Raw genomic sequence first — 25,102 nt, 5'->3', positions numbered from 1 at the left:
CATTTGATAACCTCAAACAGCAAATTGCCAGTCCACCTACGTTGAGGTACTATAATATGTCCGCAAACCAGTAGTTCTTTCCTGTGATGCTTCAAAGTTCAGTCTTGGTGCAGTTATTCTTCAAGAGGGCAGACCTGTTACAACTCTTACCCAAATGGAGATGCAGTATGCTCAAATTGAGAAGGAAGGAACTTCTGGCAATTGTGTTCATGTGTTCAAAGTTCCATGATTGCATTTATGGCCCATTATCCAAGTTGAAACTGATCAACCTCTAGTCACTATTTTAAAGAAGCCTATGCATACCGCTCCAGCAAGGCTACAAAGAATGATGCTCAGATTACAAAAGTACAACTTTAAAATAGTCTGCACAAAAGGCAAACTTCTTTATCTGGTTGATACCTTATCCAAACTGCCCAGAAATACCATAGAACAGCTTGACGCAGAGAATTTCGACTTTGACGTCATGGAAGTGCATAATTTTTCTACTACTAGACTTTATGAGCTAAGACATCATACAAAGACTGATCCAATTTTGCAGAAACTCCACCACTTCATCAATGTTGGATGGCCTTCAAAACAATCTTGTGTACCACCAGAAGTACAACCTTATCTACCATACAGAGATGAGATGCTGATGGAAGATGGTATCATTTTCAAAGGTCACAAAGTTATTGTTCCTACTTTCTTACAACACAAAAAGAAAAATCTAGCAAAGCTTGACTTCTAACTGTGTGATACCTTAAACCTCTTGCATCAGAGACCTCATGGGCTATATGCACATCATCCCTTAAGGGTATCAAGTGTTTCAGCTAAATGGCAATTCAGAATGTTCATGAATTTTTCTTTTACTTTCATTTTTAAGTCTATTTATGAAAATTTCAGGCCATTAAAGCCAAACCGCCTCTAGCTGTGGACATTCATGTTTCTGCCTCCTTATGACATCATCATTGTCCATAAATAGACTTAAAAATGAAAGTAAAATAAGAAGTCATGAACATTCAGAATTGCCATTTAGCTGAAACACTTGATATCCTTAAGGGGTGATTTGCATATATCCCATGAGGCTTCTGATGCAAGAGGTTTAAGGTATCACACAGTTATAAGTCTAACTTTGCTAGATTTTTCTTTTTGTGTTTTTTAACCAGTAGGTTATCTGTGTGACCTTTTTACTCTTTGTTTTACTTTCTTACAACATGAATACATTCAGATTTTACATTGCGGCCACCCAGATTCCAAAAGAAGGGCGAGAGGATTAGTATTTTGGCCTTCTCTGTCGAGAGACACTGACAAAAGTGTTTTCATCTTGTTCAGTATGCAATAGTACTAAACCATATTTGCAAAAAAGAACCACTTTAGCTGAGCCAGATTCCTGAACTACCTTGGATAACAGTAGCCACTAAAATATTTGGGTGGAACAATCAGCATTACTTAGTGTTGGTAGACTCTTATTCGAACTGGTTTGAAATTGATTTTCTACCTAACCCAATGTCCAGTCAAACTGTTCCAGGCATTTGCAAAACAGTGGGACTTTATCCATGTTACTAGTAGTCTGGAATACCCACAGTCAAGCGGCCTTGCTGAACATGTAGTACAGAGGCAAAAAAATTACTAGAGAGGTCAAAGCATGACAATACTGATATCTTCTTGAATTTACTTATCTCAGGAGTATACCCCTCGACAACCTACTTGGCTCGCCCACTCAGCAACTTCTACCTAGGCAAACCAGAACAACCTTGCCTGTCAGTTCTAGTTTGTCGGTGCCGACTGCTAAAAACAACAGAGCAATCAAAGCCCAACTCTTTAAGAAGCATTCCTTTCAGAAGTCCAGCTATGATAAAATGAGCAGGTTTCTTTGCCCATGGAAAAAAGGAGAGACAGCGAGGATGCCAACAGCGAAAGGCTTTGATCAAATTGATCAAGTGGGAGGCATATGTGCTGAGCAGAGATCCTACATAATGGAATCTGATGGCACAAAATATAGGAGAAACTGCTGGCATCTTCTTTCAGTGTCTGAACTATCGCAGCATTGTACCTGTGATACAGACTCTAGATCTCAGAGCAACCCTGACAACGTTCGTACTGAAAAACATGTCTCAGTTTCCATTCCCATTCCTGATGATGTCCCAGATGTCTCCAAAGTTGAACATTCCTTGAAGATGGTCCCAGCTGCTAGATCCAATTCTGATTTTTATGTTACATGATCAGGTCATATTCTAGACCTAGTGTAAAATACTCAGCAACCTGGACATGATTGTTTTATATGGGTCTAATTTTGTATGACTGCATGTCAAAATATCATTTCTGTGAAACTGCAGGTCAGTGAATACTGTTATCTGCTATATGATCTATTTCTCAAAAAGGGAAGATGTAGAACAGTGTGTGCGTGTATCTAACTTTACGAAGCATTTCCAGATGTAGGCACGTGCATATAAATAGTGAGCACGTGTGGCCAGCAGTGCCATTTTGAGAGAACAGCAAGAGCATTAACATGTATGAGTGTAGAAGTCAGTCTCTTTAGAAGTTTATTTAAGTTAAAGTTACTAAGCCTCAATCCAGATGTGTCTCTGTGTAATAAAGCTGCTTGAACTGAACCCACAACTTTTCGTCCGTTTTATCCTGACCGGACAAGCGAAAGATGGTAAAGTCCCTCGAGCAGGTTTAGGTAACATTCTTGAGATTTGCTCTAGGGGCATAGTTGGTGACCTGTAGCTAGCGATGATATGCAGAGGGACCTTTAGCTATGGTATCTTGCACATGGATGAGAACTGTGCTATCATCCTGTTTAACCAACCTGGAGATATGTTTGTTTGCTGATAACATAGATTGAGACACCTCCACCTCTGGGCTCCAGTCTGTGCTGCTGATGGTCTAAATGTGTAGAAGGCTATGTAGCCTTGCCCTGCCAGAGTACCTTCTACAGCTTTAAACCAAGTCTCGGTCACAGCACAGACGTCTATATTCTCCAAAGTAAGGAGGGATTGAAAAGGGTGTGGAGTTTTTTGTTTAGGCTCCTAGCATCGACCAGTAACATCTTATGGCTGTTCGGAGACTTTTTCACTATGCTGGTGGTTTTGTCTTTTTGACATTGCCTAAAAAAGGCTCCAAGTGAGTGGATAAAGTTTTAGCCAATATCTGAAAGCCTGGGAGGGACAAGTGCTGCCCATCCTTGGCAAAGCAACATGGTCTGCTGGCCAAGTCCTTCCATGCTGATAGATACTGAATCCTCCTGGAGTGACCTCAGAAACTAAGCCAATTGTTAAAATCAATTATTTTATGTTCATACTCTGGCATCATCCTTAGTGATGGTACAATGCTGCTTAATGCAAGGCTCATACTCATCTGTGATACATATTCTGAGAGATCCATTATGTCTCTTTATATAACCCAGTAAAGTATGTTTCAGGTCATTTACACCCACATGGACTATGACAGAATCATATCGGTACCTGGGATGCAGTGACTTGAGTGCATGCATGATATTGCAGATCCTGGCTCCAGATAGCCAACTAGCCGTTATCTTCTCATTGTCTAACCTGGTAAGTGTGGCATCTGTGTGTTGCATAATTTTTTCTTTTGCAAAAGAGACAAACAGCCAACCATTTTTTTAATTCTCTGGCTTTATCTACACAGAGTCTCAGCAGTCTATGCTTTTCTTGGGTGGCGAAAGCCAGGGCACCTTTTTGGCTAGGCTTATATAGGCCCTAGGTCCAATAGCCTAGTACCCACCTATGAACCTATAAGGGAACAAGGGGCCTTTCTCCTGAATTTCGTTGCTTTTGAAAGAAAACTGGTAGGTGGCATCAAAAATTACCCTGAATCAGGCTACACAAAGTGCAGTTAGTATGCAGGGATACGCTGTCCTGGTGAACAACCAAGAAATATTCTTTGAACATTAAAGTTTGAAGTTCAGAAATTCTCCTTGCAGAGGTAACAGCCACAAAACAAAAAAACACACTACCTTCCAAGACAGCTACTGAAAGGAGCATTAAGCAGCTGGTTCAAAAGAAGATGAACCCATTTTTTTTTTTTTAAAAAAAAACACACATTTGACATCCCATGGTGGAGCAATTTTCTTTTCTGGAGGACAAAGGTGAATGACCCCCCTTGAGAAACTGTTTTACTGAGAAACTGAAGTATACTGGAGATCCAGAGGCAAACTGTAGAAGCACACACTTTCACAGAGGTATAAGCTAAACCTGGCTTGTAAGGGTATAATGGATCTTCTGTTGTGTTCTCTGTAGGAATGTCTGTTTAAATGCTCTTAATGCCAAGACCTACGAGTACCACCGCTTTCTTACTCCTTTACCCCATGTTCCCCTGAACTTTCGAATGACCAACATGGGAGTACAGGCCAAGTCCGAACAGTTTAGTTGCTAAGGTCTGAACCGGTTGTGCCTGAAGGGTACCCCTAAACTGAAATATGCCTGCATTTGCTACCATAAGTGCTCTTCCTTTATATATGGAAGATTAGGATATATATCAAATGTTGGCACCATCAGTTCCTGGAGTACCAATGTAACTTCCCCCTCCAAGAAGTCTGCTTGCATCAGGCAATAATCCAGATATGAAAGAATATGGATGCCTCTGTCCTGCAAAAGGCAACACATGGAGCCTGTCATTCTGTAAAGGGCCCAAGTGCAGTAAGCAAGCCAAAAGGCAAGAATGTGAACTGGAGATGATCTCCCACCTCCAAACCTTATTTCTGGGGTCCCTGGCTAAGTGGATATGTATATATGCATCTTTCTGATCAAGTACAACAGTGTCACCAAAAAGTTCATGGGGGGGGGGGGGGCAGAGGCAGAAGACCTTTTTTCAGTTTTGACAAGTCCAGAATAGGTCTACATGTGCATTTTCCTGGGTGCTAAAGAGCCCAGAGTAAAAAAAACAACATTTTCTTCTGCTTCTAGTATTCCCTTGTTCCAGTAGTCCTCTCAAAAAAGTGGAGGAAACACGCACACTTGACATTCGGGGAATGATGGGATACCCCCTCCCCCATCTTTGCTCTGCAACATGTATCCCTGATAAGAATTATTCTGGGACCACTTGCCCTGTGTTATGCTTTTCCACTTTTCTGGAAAAATTGCTGAACATCTTCCTATCCTCCAGCAAAGTTTTGGATGCGGAAGGTTCAAGTTTTGGAACTGGAGCTGGGGTGGAAGGGTCAGCCAGGCTGAGCCAGGAATGCTCCCTGTGGTAGTCCCAGGTCTAAAACATCCCAGGGTGTATTTTGGGGTTTTGCCTACCATTCCCTCAAGAATCTGGCTTTTTTACCTCTGTCAGACTTGTTTTTATCTTGATTTGGGTATGGAGACCTTGACACTGCTGAACAGTTTCTGCTGAACTTCAGTGCTGTCACAGAAAAACCTGTCTTACGGTTTGAATCTTGTTTTTTTTTTTTTTTTTTTTTTTTTATATAAACACACCTTCAGCAGGATTTCTGAAAAGGACATCCTTAACCAGTATGCACTTAGGTGCTCTGCCATGACATGGCCAGGTGTGTTTCCTAGTAATTGACCCCCCCCCCATTGGCCTGCAACAATGGTCCCATTGTTTTGCTTTATACTTTTCTAGTCTTCTGTCATAGGGTTCCCCCACCTGTGGGTCTAAAAGCCACCTCCTTTCATCACCTCATAGTAACACCCTTTTTTCTTGCTGGGGCCAGCATGGAAATTAAGGGTGTCTGGTGGGGTGTGGGGAGGGGGCTCATTGTCAATTGCCTCCATGAGGGGAAGGGATGGATTTCTTATCTTATGAACTACATACTTATCCTCCCCTACAACAATCCTAGATTTGTTCGAAGGCTACTACCTTCTTCACAGATCACCCCCCCCCCCCACAGTGAGCGCCAAAATGAAAGTCCCTCCTTCCTGGTGATATGCATGCCCATTCCTCCTTCTCAGTGTCTCAGAAGCCCAATTGGCTAAATCTAATCTGGGACGCCTGGACTATAGTTAGGGCTTTATCCCCCTACCCCACAACACTAGCTTCATAGCCATATTTCTTGAAATGCTTGGAGGCCTAGGCTGATAGTGACACAGACGAAACTGGAAATGCTTGAACTGATCCCTTCTGCCCTGGAACATGTATTGTCTAGGAAGTTTTTCTTATAGTTAAGCATATGCTTATAGAAATGTATGGGTCTAAAAGCCAGAGTAGCAGCAGTACATGCTCCCCCCAACTCCAAAAAAGGTAAAAAAATCCTACCTTCCTAGTCAATGGAAAATAGTTCAAGGATGGAGCAAAATAAGATCCCTTAGAATCCATGGAATCTAGAGCTGAATCAGCCAAAAATTTCTTGTGGGAATCCTGGATATGACAGAACAGATCAGGTTTCTTCAGAGTAGAAGGTAGAGATTCTGAAAGAAAAAATGCATTAGCAAAAGTACCCTTCATGATATCAATACCTGGAGGAACTGCTAGTGTTCTAGGCTCAGGCAGCCCCATGAAGAGTCTATCTAAGCTCTACCCGTCAGTAATCTCTAGACTCCAACAAAACTTCTCCTTCATCCTGTGAATGATGTTACCAAGGGAGAGATACTCTGGAGGTGAAAACAAAGGACAGGGTGCCCTAGATGTCAGGGAACTACTAAAAAGAGCAGAAGGAAACTGGACAACACAGGCCAAGTCATATGCCTGTGACTCTATGAGATCAGAATCTTTAAGGTGTGTGCGTGTGTGGGGGGGTGGAGCGTGAATGGCTAACTGAAGGCAGCATTTTTTGGAGTTCCATAAACTAGTATTAAATTCAGGAAATTATAATATTTATTTCTAACTAAACTATTACAAATATTTAGCTAATAGTCTAAAATAACTAAATACAAGTTTTGGTGGATTTTTACATGAAATTTCCTGTCAAATTACTCAGGAGTCTATATACAGCAACTGCAGATATGAGTAAACTAAAGAATTCTCATTCTGATCAGACACTAAAAAATGAACTACAACTGGAGACTACCACATTACAAGAATGATCAACAAAAATGGATGATTTTAAGGTTAATCTACATTATTTAAAAGAGAGAGCTCTCAGAAACAAACGGAGGTCTTCAAAGAAATACTTCAGCAACTTCAGTCACAGATAACAACCATTGAAACTTCTTTGTCTGACATTGATGGAAGGCTTAAAGAGGAGGAAACACAAGAGTTTCTCCTGAAGCAAAATACCTGGTTATCCAATAAAGTAGATGACCTAGAAAATAGGGAAAGAAGGTCTAACATCGGGAGTTTCAATTTACCTAAGAAAACAGGAGGAGGGGACATTATATCCTTCTTAAACTCATGGATACCAGAGGTTCTAGATCTTAAAGAAGGTTTCCCTTTGACATAGAAAGGGTACATCGTGCTTTGGGAAATAAAACCTCAGCATCATCATCCTCTGTGCCACCAAGATCAATTATAATAAATTTTTTATCTTTCATGGACAAAGAACTAGCGTTAAAAACAGCATGAGGGAAAAGTCCTATTAAATACAATCAGAATCTAATAAGATTTGATAATGACTACTCCACTAAAGTGCTGGAACAGAGAAAAAAGGTATGGCCACTAATAAAAACTTTAAAACAGAATAATATTAAAGCTCAAATAGCCTTGCAAAAATACAGATGCTGCACCTAAGTGAGATGAGAACTTTCAACACTCTGGAAGAAGCCCTACAATTCATCAAAAACAACATCATCATAACCATTTCAGAAGATATGGAATGGTCATCCCGGTTCTTGAAGAGAACCACTGATAAAAATGGCTGGACTGATGTCAAAAAGAATAAGCAGAAAACAGAATCTAAAGTACCTACATCTGTAAAATCTCTCAAAAGTATCATCTGCAACTTAACCATCAAAACTTTTAAATGGATTTAATTTGTTTCAAAACCTCTAAGCTCATGCATACATATACCACATATATACAGGGAAAGGTAGGTTTCCTATGTCTTTTATGCATGACATATAAATTTAGATATATATTAGTTATAAATCATATCTGACATTTCCATCTCTTTCCTCTTCGTCTCTTCTGTGTTTCGCTTGTTTTTCTCTCTTTTTTTTTTGTTTCTTCTCCTTCCTACTCCAAATATATGTTAAGGATTGATAGTTAGTAAATACAATCCAGTATAATTAATTATGCTTTGTAACCTGTAGTGCTCCATTTGCTGGTCCCTTCTTTATTTATTTATTAACTATTCCTTTTATTAAATTCTTATTGATATAAATTTTGGCTGAAATCAACCCTAGTCGCTAATTGATATTTCCCTTTAAATCCGATGAAACTGTATACTGGCACCCCAATTAATTTTTTAGAATGTATTTCCAATAAGTCTATGATAACTGCAAATTACTTCCTTATTAAGTTAACCATTGCAACTGGGGAGTGTTAGTTAACACTGTAGTGACATGGGGTAGATTTATTCGTAGCTGGTGTGAATAAAGATGTTGGAAAGGGGGCTCGTTCTGAGTCCCAGTCTTTTCATGGTGAAGCTTGTTTGTTTTGAAGTCCTAATGTTTGTCTCTGTTACCGTCAGGAGCTGTCCGACCATGGCTGAACAGATGGCCGTTATTTGTGGCGCTGATGATGCTGAAATTTTTTTTTTTTTTTTAAAGGAATGGTAGATTTGACTGCAGGAAACGATCTATGGGTGAGTGCAGAATACAGCTAACATGTAGTTTATGTGGAACTATGATGTAATGAGGGATCCCGGCTGCTTTGGGTGGGAGAGATATAGTTAGGTGACAGAGCTTCTGCGCTCTTGCGATGAAACATAAGTGTAATAGGAAAAGGAAATGATGTTACTTTACTGCTAAGCTTGGAACTATGTCATCGTTTGTTTGTTGGGTTACAGGACTGTTTGTGTTCTGATTTGGGAAGGGGATGATGGCTTGTCCCGCAATGTATGCGGTGTCTAACTCAGCAGCCCTTACAGGTAAAGAATGTATTGAGCTTGCCGTGAGGGAGACAAACGCAAAAGGGGGGAAATTGTTTAACTGGTCGTTTACTCTCAGTGAAATGTTTGAGTGGGGAAATGAGCTCGTGAGTTGAAAAATGAAGATTTTAAGACTGCAGGTTGCATGAGCTACATGTACTGTTATCAGCTTTACTTAAGCTGTTGAGATGTTTATTATTGTCATAGCAACGAGTAGGAAAAGATTTTATTGGCTATGGACTCACTCCTAGTTTTTAAAGCATGAATATACTTATTCATGGAAACAGAATATAAATCTTTAATTAGTTTTATCTTATAAATTAGAATAAAAAGCTCAACACTTGTAGCATATTTAACAAATACAACATTAAGTAAACTAAGCATTCAGAATACTGTAAACATCCGGAATCATATTCACAGTACTGTTATGCTGTAAATCATTTTGTAAATATAACTACATTCACTTCCTTTGAAAGCCTTTCATTACATAACTTATAGGACTGCTAAAACTTAATAAAATTAATGCTTATATTATGTTGTGATATAATTTATACAGTCTTTTAGTTTTAATGCACAGTATTTAAAAATGTATGAATGTCTGCTACAGGAAGCAATAATCATCAAAATTTAGGTTATTTGCTGCAAGTCTGTGTTTATGATTTTAAATAATCATTTGTTTGAAGCACACAAGTTATTTCCTATATGGAAACATATGTTGATACAAACAAAATTAATTAGTTTAATGATCTGTATAATAGACTTCATATGTTTATAAGTACAGATGGTTAGCATATGGTTGTTAATGTATATAACAATTCTTTCTGCTAATGAATGTTTTAAAACACAATAATAATAATTTAATAGACTCCTTTAATATTTAATATTGTATATATGGAGCTCTAGTGAATGGAAAATGGAAGCTAGAGTGACAGTTCTTCAGATGTATCTATCTGTTGGGCTAGGAATGTATTTCATTCCATGGTGGGTAGGGATTAATGTTCAAACTAGTTTAATTTCTTTATTTACATTTTTAGGACGTTAGTTTTTCCAAGCCTGACAAACATGTTGATTACTTTTAGTGATAACATGCTTTACTGGGACTGATGAAGGTTTACAAATTAATAATTTTACTATTAGAGGAGGGGATGGTCCAGGTAAAGATAATGGCACTTCAAATGCTTCTTCAGAATAATTTGATATGGACCTTTCTTTATTATCTTTAAACATTAATGGCTTAAACAGTCCAAGTAAAAGATCTAACTTATTAAGATATCTAAAGTTAAATAGAGCTCAAGTAATTCTTCTACAGAAAACCCACTTCAAAAACAATGATAATTTCATATGGAACCAGAGTGATTATATGACCTTAGCATGACCTAAATTTAAATCTAAGAAAGAGGGGAGTAACAATTTTATGGAGAAAGAATTCCTTAATCCCGGAAGTAATACATAAATATGTAGATAATGAAAGTCTTATACCTATAGTCATCTTGAAGTACAATAGAGTGTGGACATTAGTAAACCTATACTGGTTTCCTGGTATTGGGATGGGAACAGTTAAGAAACATCTAGATCAAATTATTAATATATCTAAAGATAATTAGTGGTAGGTGGGGATTTTAATTGTATTATCGATACTTATGAAACTACTAATAAAAATCTCCACATTTAACAGCTACTGCAAAACTATAAAAAAGAAGGTCCAAATCTTTAAACTTGATAGATACCTTTAATGTTACAGATAACAACTCATTATTCTCTCATCAAGATTATAGATTTAGTACTCAAACCAGAATAGATAAAATATACATTTCTCCAGATCTTCAAACAAAAATTATGTCTCTCAATAATCCCATGTCCCCTATCAGATCACAATTCATTACTTCTAAAAATACAAATAGATTTTAAACCACTAGCATTCATATCTAGATTCCCTGCATACATTACAAAAATAAAAGAATTTAAGCAGTGATTAGCGAATTAAGTTAATTTCTTTTTAGATATAAACTACAATTCAGAAGTGAACATAGTAATGGTTTGGGATTCATTTAAAGCTTACATTTATGGGAAAGTGATTGGTTGGTATAAAAACAGACTCATGGAATGGGAATCAGAACTACAAGAACTACAAAGAAAACTCACATTATGTAAATCCCAAAAGTCCCTTAATTTGATTGAAAACAAGAAGACAACTGAAGACTTAAATAAAAGAAATAATGAAATATTAAATCATAAAACTAATTTAGCCATGGAGAGGTTAAAGAAATTCCTATACTACTTCTCCAAAACATTTACATAATTTATCTGTTAAAGTTAAAATGCAATCTAAAGCCAACTTATTAATATCTTACATGAAGAAAAAGGTAAGAAAGTGTCGGAAATAGGAGATATACTAGATGCTTTTAAGTGTCATTATAGCAATCATTATAAAAGTAAGAATACTACAGCATATTATTTCAACTTAGAAAATATTATCTCCAATATTAAATCAATCCCTGAAAGTTTACAAAGGAATCTACAAAAACCCAATACTCACAAAGAAGTTACTGATAAAATAAAAGAAAGTAAATCTGGCAAATCTCCAGGAATGGATGGTTTAATCTCAGAAATTTACAAGTTATTTCCCCAAAATATAACCTCATTGTTACAAAAAACATTAATTGAAATTCAAACCCATGCAATAATTCATCCTTCATGGACATGGTCTTTAAATCATACCTATTTTAAAAGAAAATAAAGATGCTAGTCATTGTAGTTCATATAGACCAATTTCATTATTAAATAATGATTATAAAATATTTATGTCTATCTTGGTAAATAGAATAAAAAACAAATGTATGAAATAATCAACAATGATCAAACTGGGTTTATTCAACATATAGACATGCACACGACAACATTAAAAGAATATTGACATTAATTGATTATTTAAATATAGAAGCCTTGACAATCGGACTGGATATCAAAAAAGCATTTGATTCCCTAAATTGGGATTATTTAATTAAAATTCTTCGGGCATATGCTTTTCCTCCCTCCTTTATTGCATTCATTAAAAAGGTTTATGAAAACAACTTAGCTTATATTAAAATAGGACCCTTTACCTCAGAGGCTATACAAATTACAAGAGGTGCTAAAGAGGGTTGCCCTATGTCACCCATTTTATTTGCATTGGCTATAGAGCGATTGGCTATATTAATACGAAATAACCCGACGATAAAAGGAATAAATATATTTGGACAATATAATTCTAAGATCATGCTCTTCGCTGACTATATACTTCTTACACTATTGAATTCAAAAGAACTCCTAGATGAACTAGATATTTTGATACAGAAATTTTATAAGCTCTCAGGTCTTAGTTTTAATAACAAAATCTAAATATTTATTATTAAATAAGAAGAATGATATACAAATAGACAAGAATCATATCATAGGTGAACAAGTAGCAATTTTAAAATAGCGGGGGACAATTGTGTGCGAGAATATATAAGATATACTGAATATTAACTATAAAAAGGTCATGGATATAATAGATTCTCTAATGTTCAAATATAATAACCTATTTATAGTTTTCGAAGATAGACTACAGCTGATTAAAATGGTTCTTCCCAAAATTTTGTATGTAGTACAAGCTACTTTGTTAATTCCTGAGAAAACTTATCTTAAGAAAATAACAGCAATACTCTTAAGGTTCTTATGGTATCCTAAAAGAAATAAAATTGCATATACCCATCATATTAGACAATGGGATCAGGGAGGAATAAATTTTCCAGACACTGAATCATATACAAGAGCTACTCTACTTAAAACTGATTGAATGGATTAATCCTAGTTATATATCCAAATGGAAATTGTTACATACAACTATAATAATAAATGAAAACAAATTACTTAAAAATACTATTACTATGGATAAGGATAATGTAGTATGGGACTCGCTGACTTTAAATTTGCAATATAATATAACTAAACTAACCAGATCAAATCTAATAAATCATTTATTTGATCACTTTAGGAAATTTCTAAATATGAATATGGATTTAAAGCTCTGTTCCACAACACTAATTTCCTTCAGTATTACTAAAAACTTTTCAGATAGAATTCATAGGGACATAGTCATCTCTTGGGAGCAAAAAAAAAAGTTGTTGTTGATTTTTTTATACAATGCAACCAAGTATTATATATACAATATATGATGTCAACTTACATATTAAATTTTCTGGAATGGTTAATACTTCAGAATATATTGACATATTCCAAGGATCTATGTAGGATAATTAATTATTCTTTCTCAACTCCACCTAAATTCATATTCAGACTGTTTGGAATTATATATAATAATGAAAATATGAAAAATGGAACTTCATACTTATATAACCTAGTAAAAAAACTACAAAACATTACTCAAACCATCATATTGGCAGTTCATGACTAAAGGATATTTGATTCAATTAACCCCAGAAAATAAACCAGATATACTACTCTCAGTAAAAATTGACCTCTTGTTTTCATTATTGGAGAACATTTACTTGGAAATTCCTCCATAGATCCTTTGTAACTCCTAATAAAGTTTCAAAAATCAATCCTTCTAGTTATGGGGTTTGTTGGAGATGTCAACAGATCGATACAGCTGACGAATGTATAAAAATCAAACCCTTTTGGGAAAATGTTAATAATTTTATGCAGGCGATTTATACAGATAATTTTGTTATGACCAAAGCTTTAATACTACTGAATATGACTGAAGTTTTTTTTTTAAATAGAACTAACCTCTATGTGCTTTGGACAATACTAGCTATCACTGGGAAATGCATAACAAAGAGATGGAATTCTACCATAGTACCTAGCAGAGATTTTGTGTGTTTATTGAAGAAGACCACCTTAATGGAAGTTAAAACCAAGGAATTAAGAATGTTTCCTATGCCATTATCTAATAATCCTTGGAAAATTTTTTAACAATGATTGACACTTTACAAATGGCTCTAATCTCCTCTTGAAATAATTATTTCTTAAGATTTACCTACTTCTATATAACTTATCATTCATTTTGCATATGTCAGGCGGAATGTAAATTTGTATATAGCTAATTTATTAAGTAATATGATAGTATATTGCAATAAGTATTCATTACTGTTTATTTCATATCTAAAATAAAAATCATCTGAGGAACAAAAAAAAAAATCTTCAAGGTGGAAGTTGCACCATTCTTCTTTTAGAAGAGAGTTTTGACACCTCAAAGATTTCCAGTGCTGGCTGCAAGAACTTAAGGAAGCAAATTCCAGAGCCAGTTAGAATAACTGTTGAGGGGACACCCAAGAAGAAGCCTAGACCAGGGCCTCACTCATCTAAGGCAATTTAATGAGCACTGGTTTTGCCCTTGGTGCTTTTTCAGTTGATGGTAAGGTGGACCCAGACCTCCATATGATCTCGGAAACCTCTCTGTGAACAAAATTTAGGAATAATGTCCTCAGATTCACGGATAAATGAAGTACCAGCAAACATGGCCCTCAAAGAGGCCTACATATCAAAGTACTTGGTCCAGAAGGATATGCTGTCAGCAAAAGGGTGACAGCCTGCAAAGTAAAGATACCAGAGAGCTCATGTAAGAGGCAGTCTGAAGCTGGTGGCTACAAAAACACCTCCACTGCATGCTGTATTTCATCACAAAGGTCACTTTGGAAAAAAATTATATGCATAAGGAATGCAATTCAGCTACCACAAATACAAAGTGATGACATGAACATATACCTTCCAAAGCTGTCCACAGCTCTGGGCGCTATGAAGTGGATAGACAGCTTGGTTTTGAGTGGCTGAAATTTTCGCTGGGCTGCTAAAGAAACAATGGTATCCAGTTTGAGATGCTTCGCCCAAATACTGTACATGGGACAAGAGGAGGACAAGTAGCCCTTTTTGCATGTCCATTTTTCCAGCACCATGTTACCACATGGTTTTACAAATACCTTTAATGTCTCAGGTGCTGATGTTATCAATAAAAGTAATGCTGGATGGAACAGTTAGAGAGACCAGAACCATTGTTAATGGAAACACTGAAGCCAGAAAAAAGTAATTTTTTCCCCCAGGTAAAAATCCCAAGAGATCAACACCCAAGATCAGAGAGAGCAAGGAAGACAGTTTAATAGCATTTCAAGCCAGACACATCCTTCTTGTTCTCCTGAATCTCAGCAAAATCAACAGCTCTACTAAAACCAGAACAAGAGACCTTAAACAACACCAAAAGATAAAATAAAACTTGATGGAGACAAATTTATTACCTAGTGAATACATCTTCTCTGGAACAGAAGTCCCCTACAATTTAAACAATGCAATAACTTAACATCCTTTAAATACAGCCTGGCTAGTTGGATGGGTTATCTTAAATCTGCCCCTGGAATGACCTGCTTTGCTCTTCCTGAAAATGGAGATGCAGTATAAAGAGAGTAGTTGATGGCAACGTGAGAATGATTTCTTTTTACTCAACTGCTTTGCAACTCACATGAAAACAAAGTTAGCTCCTGATACCCTAGCAGCAGCAAACGTCAACAGTAGTTACCTGGCAGATAGTTTAATGCTGTCACATCATTGGGATGTTAATTCCGTTTATGCATAACCATGTTATGAAACAGAGCACATATTTTACAAGCACCTTGTTGTCTTTCTCAGCAAACTGCCACAGTAAAGACCCACCGGTTTTATCTGGGTATAAAAAAACAAACATTCTTTCATCAGTTCACACATATTCAGTGATTCATAGATTCATAAACTGTTACTAGGACAGAGTGGCCTTTCTAATCCTAGCCAAGTTTTTCTGAAAGAATAATGATATCCTGTTTCCAAACAGGACAATGAGAACCAGGCATTTATAAGCTACCTCTGTCCATAAGGGACATGGGTGCCAGGTCCGGTTCAAATTTCCTATTTCCCATCCACTGGTCTATGCCGCACTTCAAGTGGGTAATAGACAAACTCAGCTTCCCATGGTTGGGATACCTGTTCCATACGAAGGACAGTCTCTGGCACACATTTGTCTCTCCAGCATGTTCTGTTTAAGTCACAGACAAAATTCAGGTCCACAGACCTTGTATTTTCAGTACTTTTTGACTTACGAATATCTAGGACATTCATAAGTGTGGGGTTTGCAGATGCCTTGCAAGCCAGGTATAGCTCACCCCTCAACAATCCATAGGAGAGTGAGTACAGGGAAAGGGCTTTAAGGTGTTCTGCATAAGGCAGGTTTGTTATGTCTTGTAGTCTTTTTGTAAGGAACTTCTGAGGTCGCTCCAGTTACTGAATACGTCTAGTCATGTACATAACCAGAGGGAACATTCTACTCTATGATTGTTCTGATACGGGTGGAGTACAGTGGGATAATGATCGCTTTGGACCTAGATGCCCTGTCCTTACTTGCACAACATAAAAAGATTTCCTCCCCCACTGTGGCCACATGGTGGTCAAAGGTGAGGCTATTGTCTACATGCATACCCAGATCTCTGACCACTAGGTCAAATCTTAGGGGAATATTGTCAACATGGTAATTAGCAGGGATGGCCGTCTTCCCATAGGGTACAATTATGCATTTCTTAGTACTGAGTTTAAGACCATGGCTTTGGCACCATTTGTTAGTCAGAGACAGACTTTCTTGAAGAATGCAAGTTTCTGCAGGGGGAGTCCATGAGAACTCCCAGCTTGCAATCATCTGCAAACTTAGTCATCCATAAACCTTCAGCATTTGCTTCCATTTCAGAAAAATAGAGGCCAACCAGGAGTGGGCCCACTACAGAGCCCGGAGGCACTCCGCCAGTGACTGGCCTCTTGTTGGAGGTGGCCTTACCTATTTTGACCTCCTGGGTCTCATCAGTGAGCCAGTTGGCTATCCAATGGGTGATACAAGGGTTTATACCTAAAATTAGTGAGCGTGTCTGTAATGCCCGAGTGGGGTATTGTATTAAAAGCTTTGGCGAGGTTGAGGTAAGCTGTGTACACAATCCTACTTCCATCCAATCTTTGATGACCCTAAAAGTCCACCAGATTTAATAGGCATGATCTCATTTTAACAAAGCTGAACTGTGATGGGTCCAGCTTTTGCAGGTTACTTATGTGACGATTGGGGAGAGATGGGTGAAGGCTGCCAGCCTAGTCAAATAGAATTTGATATATAATTCTGGCATTTGTAAATAAATGTAAAATACAGACATGTTTTCTTGAGTGTAAAAGAATATTGTGAAATGTGGAACTGCAAAATGTGTGACAACAATGCACTCTACTGGCCCAGTGAAGCATGTTGCGACTCTTTCATGTTAGAATTCTGCTCCAGTGCGTCTGGATGAACGTTTCATGCCCATTGTTTTAAGGCTAAAGTTTATGACCAGATTTACATATGGAAGGTGCTTTATTGCTCTGCTTTCTGCTAGAGTGTATATGTGAAATACCTTGTATTGTTGTAAGTTTCTGAGCAGGTGTTAAGATTGCTAAATAATGCAGTTTGTGGCCTGAGAACTCAGACCTGGTGTATCTTAAGTGTCAAAAATTATGTAATTTGGGAGGGCCTTAGAGACATGTTTGTTAGTAATGTTTAAATACTATTTCTCACAAGAGACTTGGAGCATTTTGATCTTGGATATCTAACTCAGCACTCTGCCTTATGCTCACATGTAAGTTTTAGCACTGTGATTTCTTGTAGGAATAGTTAAAGCTAGTAAAGATTAATTGGGTATTTTTCTTTGAAATCAGACCTGTCCTACTGTATTATTTTAAGTTTGTGTGATCTCTGAACTGTTAAATATCTCTGTTGTGTAGTAGTTTTGTCTTGTGTTTTAATTACTTATTATTAAATACTTTTAAAACCTTCTACCTGTGGCTGGCTTATTTAGAGTTAAATTATGCTTTAGAGTACATTACATATTTATAGAGTTTACTGTCTAAGCCCTTCCAAGAAGCCTAGACTGAATAGTCACATTACCATTGGATAATAATATTGCACAGTAATAATTGGACACCCTTTTAAGGGCCTTTTAGTAGCTGATATTATTAGCTGGGTGGTGGCAGGGATTACTACCATATGGTCTGGGTAAACGAGCACAGTTGGAGAATCTGTGTCAGCCTTTCCCAGGAGTGTCTGTGACGTTGTATAAATACTCATCTCAAAGTGTGTGTGTGGTGTCAGGTACTTGGCAGGGACACGAATCACTGGTTGGACAGAGAGGGTACTGGAGGTTTTAGCTTGCCCAGCTAGGCTGAGATCTGGACTCTATAGCTATGCCAGTGGGGAGTCTTACTGGGGACCTGGTGAGCAAGGGAGCAACCAGCCCCAGACTGACTGTGATCTCTGTATGCACTTAAGGGAAATTGTACTTTACTGTATGTATTAGTTATCCTTTCCTCTCTTCTAGGAGATGACCTCCCTGGTGTTAGTGGTGAGGATTCAGGCTCCTTGGTTGCTGGGCCAGGGCATGGTCGTCACAACCTATATGCTCAATTATCATGCCAGTGATGATTCTTTTCATGGCCATATATACGAGGCTGGTAAGACTTTATGGGCCCGAGTTGCCCGGATCAGTGGTTAGACCTCCTATGTGCAGAAGACTGACTGTAGCCATCTTCCATTCCTTGGGCACACTGACTGAAGGCTTCAGTTGAAAAGTGATTTCAATGAACCACGTAGGTCAAGTTTCATTCTATTTAGTAAAGATACCACATGTTATCGGGCATATCGAGGAAGTGTTTCTGGCCGTAGAAAGTGCACCGATGATCTGTTCCCTAGTAATGGCTGGGGGATTGTGGTATGTAGTATTTCCTTTGGACCATGATGGGATGAGTGAGGGGAGAAATTTGAGCTCAGCCTGTTAGCCAAAAGGTTGGCAATGGTCTCTGGTTCATTTATAATACTTTCCGTGCATTGTTGTGCATTTCCCCTGAGGTTTTGGACATAACTTTGCGGTTGTCCTTTGCCTGAGAAGCTGTTTTTTTATTCAAATTCAAATTTAACCTTCAAAGTACTAATTACCCCTCTTAGCTGCCTGTTTAATTTGGTCAGGGGGATTTAATTACGTTTGGCTTTGCTCCTACTATACTTGGCCAAGAATTTTTTTTCTTTTGTTATATCAGATTGATACTCTGATTCCACCGGGGTAGCTTGTCTTTGAAGTATGTCTTATTCTTAATGCAACTGGGCACAGCCTGCTCTATACAGCTATCAATACGGCTTTACACAGGTTTTGTAAATAGCTCAGCAGATGCTATGGTGTTTACTGGTTTGGGGGTGCTTGGAATTTGGCCAAGGTGTTGCTTAGTAGACACAGGTTAGCCTTGGAAAAGTTCCTAAAATTTTTTTGGTTTCACTGGAACCTCGGTTTAATTTTTATTTCAAGTAATTCTGCCTTAAGGTCAGATCTGATGAGCGCAGACATAACATTGGGTGAGGAACATCAGCCCCCCGTGTTCATGAGTACAAGGTCAAGGATGTTTGTACCCATGGAAGGAGAATGGACCAACTGTTCCAGGATGTTGGTATTAAAAGTTTAGGAATCGTCAGTAATGCCACAAGAGTGCAGACCACAAACCTTACTAATGTAAAATGACATGAAGTGTACTGGCATGGACAGTTTTGTAATGCATTTTTGCCATAGTTTTGGGGGGTGGAGGGCATTAACATTTGTAAAACTGAACAAACACAAATGTTCCTTATGAGGGGGAAACAGGCTTCGCATACAGACTGTACCAGCACACCATAGCTAAAAGGTCCTGTGGGAAAATCACCATACTAGAAGCATACACACAGATCATATGTATGCCACGTGGAAATCATCCAAATTACCAAGGTGCTACACTCAAACATGTGAATAATCCATTGTTTAGTGGTGACTTCCTAACAGTTCATGAAATAGTAGCCTTTCCTACGGACTATGTGACTGTGGCCCAGCTGGAGCCTTCTTTGTAACACTACTGTAATCTATGGCACCCGGGGAGGTGTGCAATGCAGTGGGAGGTATGCAATGCAGTGGGAGGTATGCAATGCAGTAGAAGCCATGCTAAGGCTGACCTCTCCTCTGCAGTCTTGTGGAAAAATATATACTCTTCCCCATACAGCAACATAATAGCAAAGAACTTCCAAAGTATTAAAAAGGGAGATGCTTGACAAATGCCCAAAACACTCCCAGTAGGCTGCTGAAAGGTCCTTTTCAGATAAGATGTTAAGAGACAGATTACAGTTTGTCATTTGTGGGTATGGAAAGGCCACACATTCTCAAAGATTCACCACATGGGGAAAATATACCAACAGAGTTCCTAATGATATCCTCATCCAGTATCTGGTCGTTAGTCAGGATATAGTATGGGAGCAGCTGTCTGTATCACTTTTAAGCCCTAAGCCAGCAAGGAGATACAACACACACAGCACTAACAACTGAAACAAATAATTAAATGCTGCTTAAAGCTCACTGCTGAAATAGTCAAGATCCAGCAATGAAATTTTCACCGTTTCTCCCTTTATAAAAAAAAAGCTACAATGGTGAGGAAGCAGCTTTTGTTAGACCTACAGATAATGTTTTTCCTTTCCCTTCATTTACTTCATTACTCCCTTATCTGCTTGCACCACTTATTAACACCATGTGCTGCATACTGTGCTGTGCAAGCTCTTGTGCAGCTGTTACCACTATCTTTGAGGTAGCACCACACCAACCATCTAGGAATTACATCTCTAGCCTTTGCATCACACTAAGGATGCAGTGGAACATGGGGTTGTGTCTATACTTGTCAGCATCTTAGCACAAGAAATCTGCAGACAAATAATATTGTTCATATTAAAACTTAGAAAGTTGTTAGAATAAAAGGTTTTGTGTTACCTTCCATATTTTGAAGAATATGAAGTCTGAAACTCAAATGTATGTCATCATTTAATGAACTGAATCCTTACCGAATTACCAGAAAACCACAAATTTTATGAGGAACAGACCAAAAATATGAGGCAAAAATCTATACTGTTGAGAGGCATGGTTGTGTCCTGACAGTTGACAATCAAAATGTCAACTTTAGGAAGGTCAAAGATTAAAGTATAACATAAGCTTTCAGTTCCAAATGGAAAGCATTGCAACCTTACCTGATGTACAAGAATAGACAAAATGTTTAGCAACTTTACTTGCCATTCTGTGGAGTTCCTCCCAAAGTTATTGTGTAGACAATACAATGCGCATGAACAGCACCTACAGGTGACTGGCACTCAGACATTCTACTCAATGACAGATCAATACCAAGACAAAAGCACTACTGTTACTATAAACAGAGTGGAGAAACTGTGGAAGATGTTTTCAGTCTTAATGAAGAAAACACTGTAAAGGTTGTACAATTAACAACTTGCGGCTGCAGATACAGCATTAGCTGTGAAAAAGTTTACCTCAGATGTACAAATCCACATAAATCATCCCAAAATAATTGTCTTCGGTGACTGTAAACCATTGTGGGATAGCAAACAACACTTACATCTAGCATCGCTCTTGTGAGGTGATCAGAGTTGATCTGGTCTCGTAACTATGAAGAAAAAAAAGTTGAAAGTTGAACAATATAACTGCACAGTATTAGAACAGTTTTTTTTTTAACCACATATCACATGAAAAGAATACTTTAAAATGTAATACATACCAGTGCGGAATGAAAGGTTATCAGAGATACAAGACACAGTACTTACCACAATGATAATTCTGCGACTAGAGCTCTGGCTGCAGGCACTGCTGGGATTTGAGCCTCAATAATTAGGAAAGTTCACTCCACTGGTTTTCCCCAAGATGCTAACTCCAGTCATATCCCACAATGCACTGCTCCCTCCTGCCTTTCCAGCGTTAAACCAGTGAAAGACACAGTACAAAGAAACCCTTACAGAATAAAGCAAGTTGGCAGAGAGAGGGTTGGTTCTTGCAGCTGGCACTCTAGGATACCCTAATGCTACATTGACAAGTACAGGATAAGTACCTATGATGCTTATATCAAACATCAAAGCTCAGGCTGAGAAAATGCTAAGCAGAGTCCTCAGTTTCACTGCAAGCCCAAAGGAGGACAGTGATGTTGAACATACAATGCTTTGTAAAGGTACTTGGGAGGAGACCTAGCTGCAAAAATGTCATCTAAGCTTGCTTTTCTAAAGAAAATGGTGGTTATAGTGACTCTTCTGGTAAAATCTGCTTCTGCTATAATGTTAAGGTATGAAATAATGCAAAGAAAAACATAATATCTGGTTATACAAATATAATATTTATTCATTGCTTTTGTTTACCAGTAAAGTCCAACTGGGCTTGGGACCCATCTTCCGCAGAGACCCAGGGAGAAAATCTCCAGAACAACACAACTGAACACTGACAAGGACATCCAGCATAGATATTCTATATTGTCACCTCTCATGGTTAAGTATAACACAGTACATACATAAACATGTTCTATACTGTCACCCCTCATGGTTAGGTACAACACAGTATACACTTGAACATGTTCTATACTGTCACCTCTCATGGTTAAGTATAACACAGTACATACATAAACATGTTCTATACTGTCACCCCTCATGGTTAGGTATAACACAGTATACACATGAACATGTTCTATACTGTCACCCCTCATGGTTAGGTGTTAGGTATGATACAGTATATACATGAACATGTTCTATACTGTCACCTCTCATGGTCAAGTATAACACAGTACATGCATAAACATGTTCTATGCTGTCACCTCTCATGGTTAAGTATAACACAGTATATACATAAACATGTTCTATACTGTCATCTCTCATGCATGGTTACGTATAACACAGTATATACATAAACATGTTCTATACTGTCACCTCTCATGGTCAAGTATAACACAGTATATACATGAACATGTTCTATACTGTCACCCCTCATGGTTAGGTATAACACAGTATATACATGAACATGTTCTATACTGTCACCCCTCATGGTTAGGTATAACACAGTATATACATGAACATGTTCTATACTATCACCCCTCATGGTTAGGTATAATACAGTATATACATGAACATGTTCTATACTGTCACCTCTCATGGTTAAGTATAACACAGTACATACATAAACATGTTCTATACTGTCACCCCTCATGGTTAGGTATAACACAGTATACACATGAACATGTTCTATACTGTCACCTCTCATGGTTAGGTATAACACAGTATATACATGAACATGTTCTATACTGTCACCCCTCATGGTTAGGTATAACACAGTATATACATGAACATGTTCTATACTGTCACCCCTCATGGTTAGGTATAACACAGTATATACATGAACATGTTCTATACTGTCACCTCTCATGGTTAAGTATAACACAGTACATACATAAACATGTTCTATGCTGTCACCTCTCATGGTTAAGTAAAACACAGTATATACATAAACATGAAGAGCAAAAAATCAGTACTGGAATTATATAAAAGACAGACACGGTCTTATAATGGCAGTTGTTCAGTACATTACTGATATAGTATTCAGGCATATTATAGGTTGTAAATTTAACCAGTTACTCCATTTTAGAAGGGAAAAAAAAAAAGAGCTCGTCAAGGAGAGAAGAATGGTTAAATCAGGTAGACAGCATCTGCAGCACCATGAGTTGGCTAGGTGTGCTTATTCATTCTCATAAGGAGGACCAAGAATTTAACATAATCCCACAGAATTTTGGCACAACAACCCTTTCTATACCTTCAGAGACATTAGGAATGGTATGTGGTACACATGTGACACAAGTTTACGAAATGAGAATCTCACAACTACTCACGCTGCTGTTCACGTGAAAAGTATATGTTTGCAAGCATATTACCATTTTTACTAAACAAGGACATCCGAGTCCTGTCATGTCTTGAAACCTGTTTGCCATCTTACAGTCACAGTGAGAGTAGAAATTAAGGAAGGTAGGACTGCGACCTCTCCTAAGGGCAGTATGCTACATGTATAATTATTATGATGTATTAAGATGCAAGTATTTAGCCAAGTGGTATGACTTTACAAAAGGGGACTGCTTTACAATTTTCACAAAATGGGACTTTTGGTCACAGTAAAATAATTAGAGAGAAACTTTACCAAAAAAAAGGAACCAGAATAAAGGCAGATCAGTGGAAAGCTTTTAATGATTAGAATAGCGACATCATTACATGGGTTAAAAGATACAAAACCAGAAACTGTTGCAAAAAGAAAAAGTGGGACCCCTCCATCAAGTAGTATCTGGAAATATTATAAATGTCTGGCCAAAACGAAGATGCATTTAAAGACTATTATCCACCTTTGTCCCCTCCTCCCACTTTCTTTGGAGGAGATATTAATTTCCTACTGCCCCTCCTGCTGAGAGTAGTTATCCCAAGAAAGAGGTAGCACAGGACAATAAAGCAGGTAGCACAGGACAATAAAGCAGGTAGGAGACAGGAAAAAGATGACAAGACAACACTCTGATAGTACTCATTTCACGCACACTAAAGCAAAACAAAAGAAACATAACATTAATGAGGGAATTATCACTATAAAACTAGTGATAATCATACAGGCACACCTTAGACAAATACCAACATGTAGAAGAGTAAGTGTGTCCATCATCCTTGGACTCTGACAGACTTGAGAGTTCTCTAAAATAATAACAGTAAAATAATAACAGTAATAAAAAAGAAGACCCTGTGAAATTTAGGGAAGAAATGCATACTAATACTGAAAACTGTGACCCAAGTTTGGCAGACCTGCTTTAACTATTAAAAGTAATTTCTCCTGTAGTTTATGTAAAACTACTGTAAGGAAGGAAGGATAGGTCCAAATGAAAGAATAAGAGGAAATTAGCATGAATCATTGAGAGAGAAGTGTATGTTAGAGGCAACCAGTAAGGTGTGCCCTAAAAGGACAGATTGGATCAAAATAAAGGTGAATCGCTGAGAGATTACATGGAGAGGCTTAAAATAGTGCCCGAGTAGCATCCTAGCCTTAAACATCATGTGCAAACAGTAGGCTCGTCTTTTTGCAGGGCTTACAACCTCAGATTCAGGCTGTCCTGAAATATGTATTCATCAACTGGCAATCAGAACAACTTTAAAAAATGTACTTAAGCATGCCAAATATTGCACCAGGAGCAGACAGAAAAAAGAGGGAAGGGGGGAATAAAAGCTTAGGATTTGCAAATCAGAAGTTTATTTATGAGAAAAATAAGAAAAAAACA

At 37.7% G+C, this 25,102-nt stretch overlaps 1 protein-coding gene across 1 annotated transcript in view; it reads right to left on the bottom strand.

The window, feature by feature from the left end:
• Positions 1-25,102, bottom strand: part of SF3A3 (splicing factor 3a subunit 3) — a 731,641-nt gene that overhangs the window by 690,780 nt on the left and 15,759 nt on the right. The window contains exon 2 of the mRNA XM_044083506.1: positions 21,386-21,433. Coding sequence (XP_043939441.1) covers positions 21,386-21,433 — 48 coding nt within the window. The remainder of the gene's footprint in view (positions 1-21,385; positions 21,434-25,102) is intronic.

Source organism: Protopterus annectens, chromosome 1.part1, assembly GCF_019279795.1.
Source record: "Protopterus annectens isolate FY-2018-M chromosome 1.part1, PAN1.0, whole genome shotgun sequence".
Classification (NCBI taxonomy): Eukaryota; Metazoa; Chordata; order Ceratodontiformes; family Protopteridae; genus Protopterus; species Protopterus annectens.
This window is presented reverse-complemented; position numbering and strand designations above follow the sequence as displayed.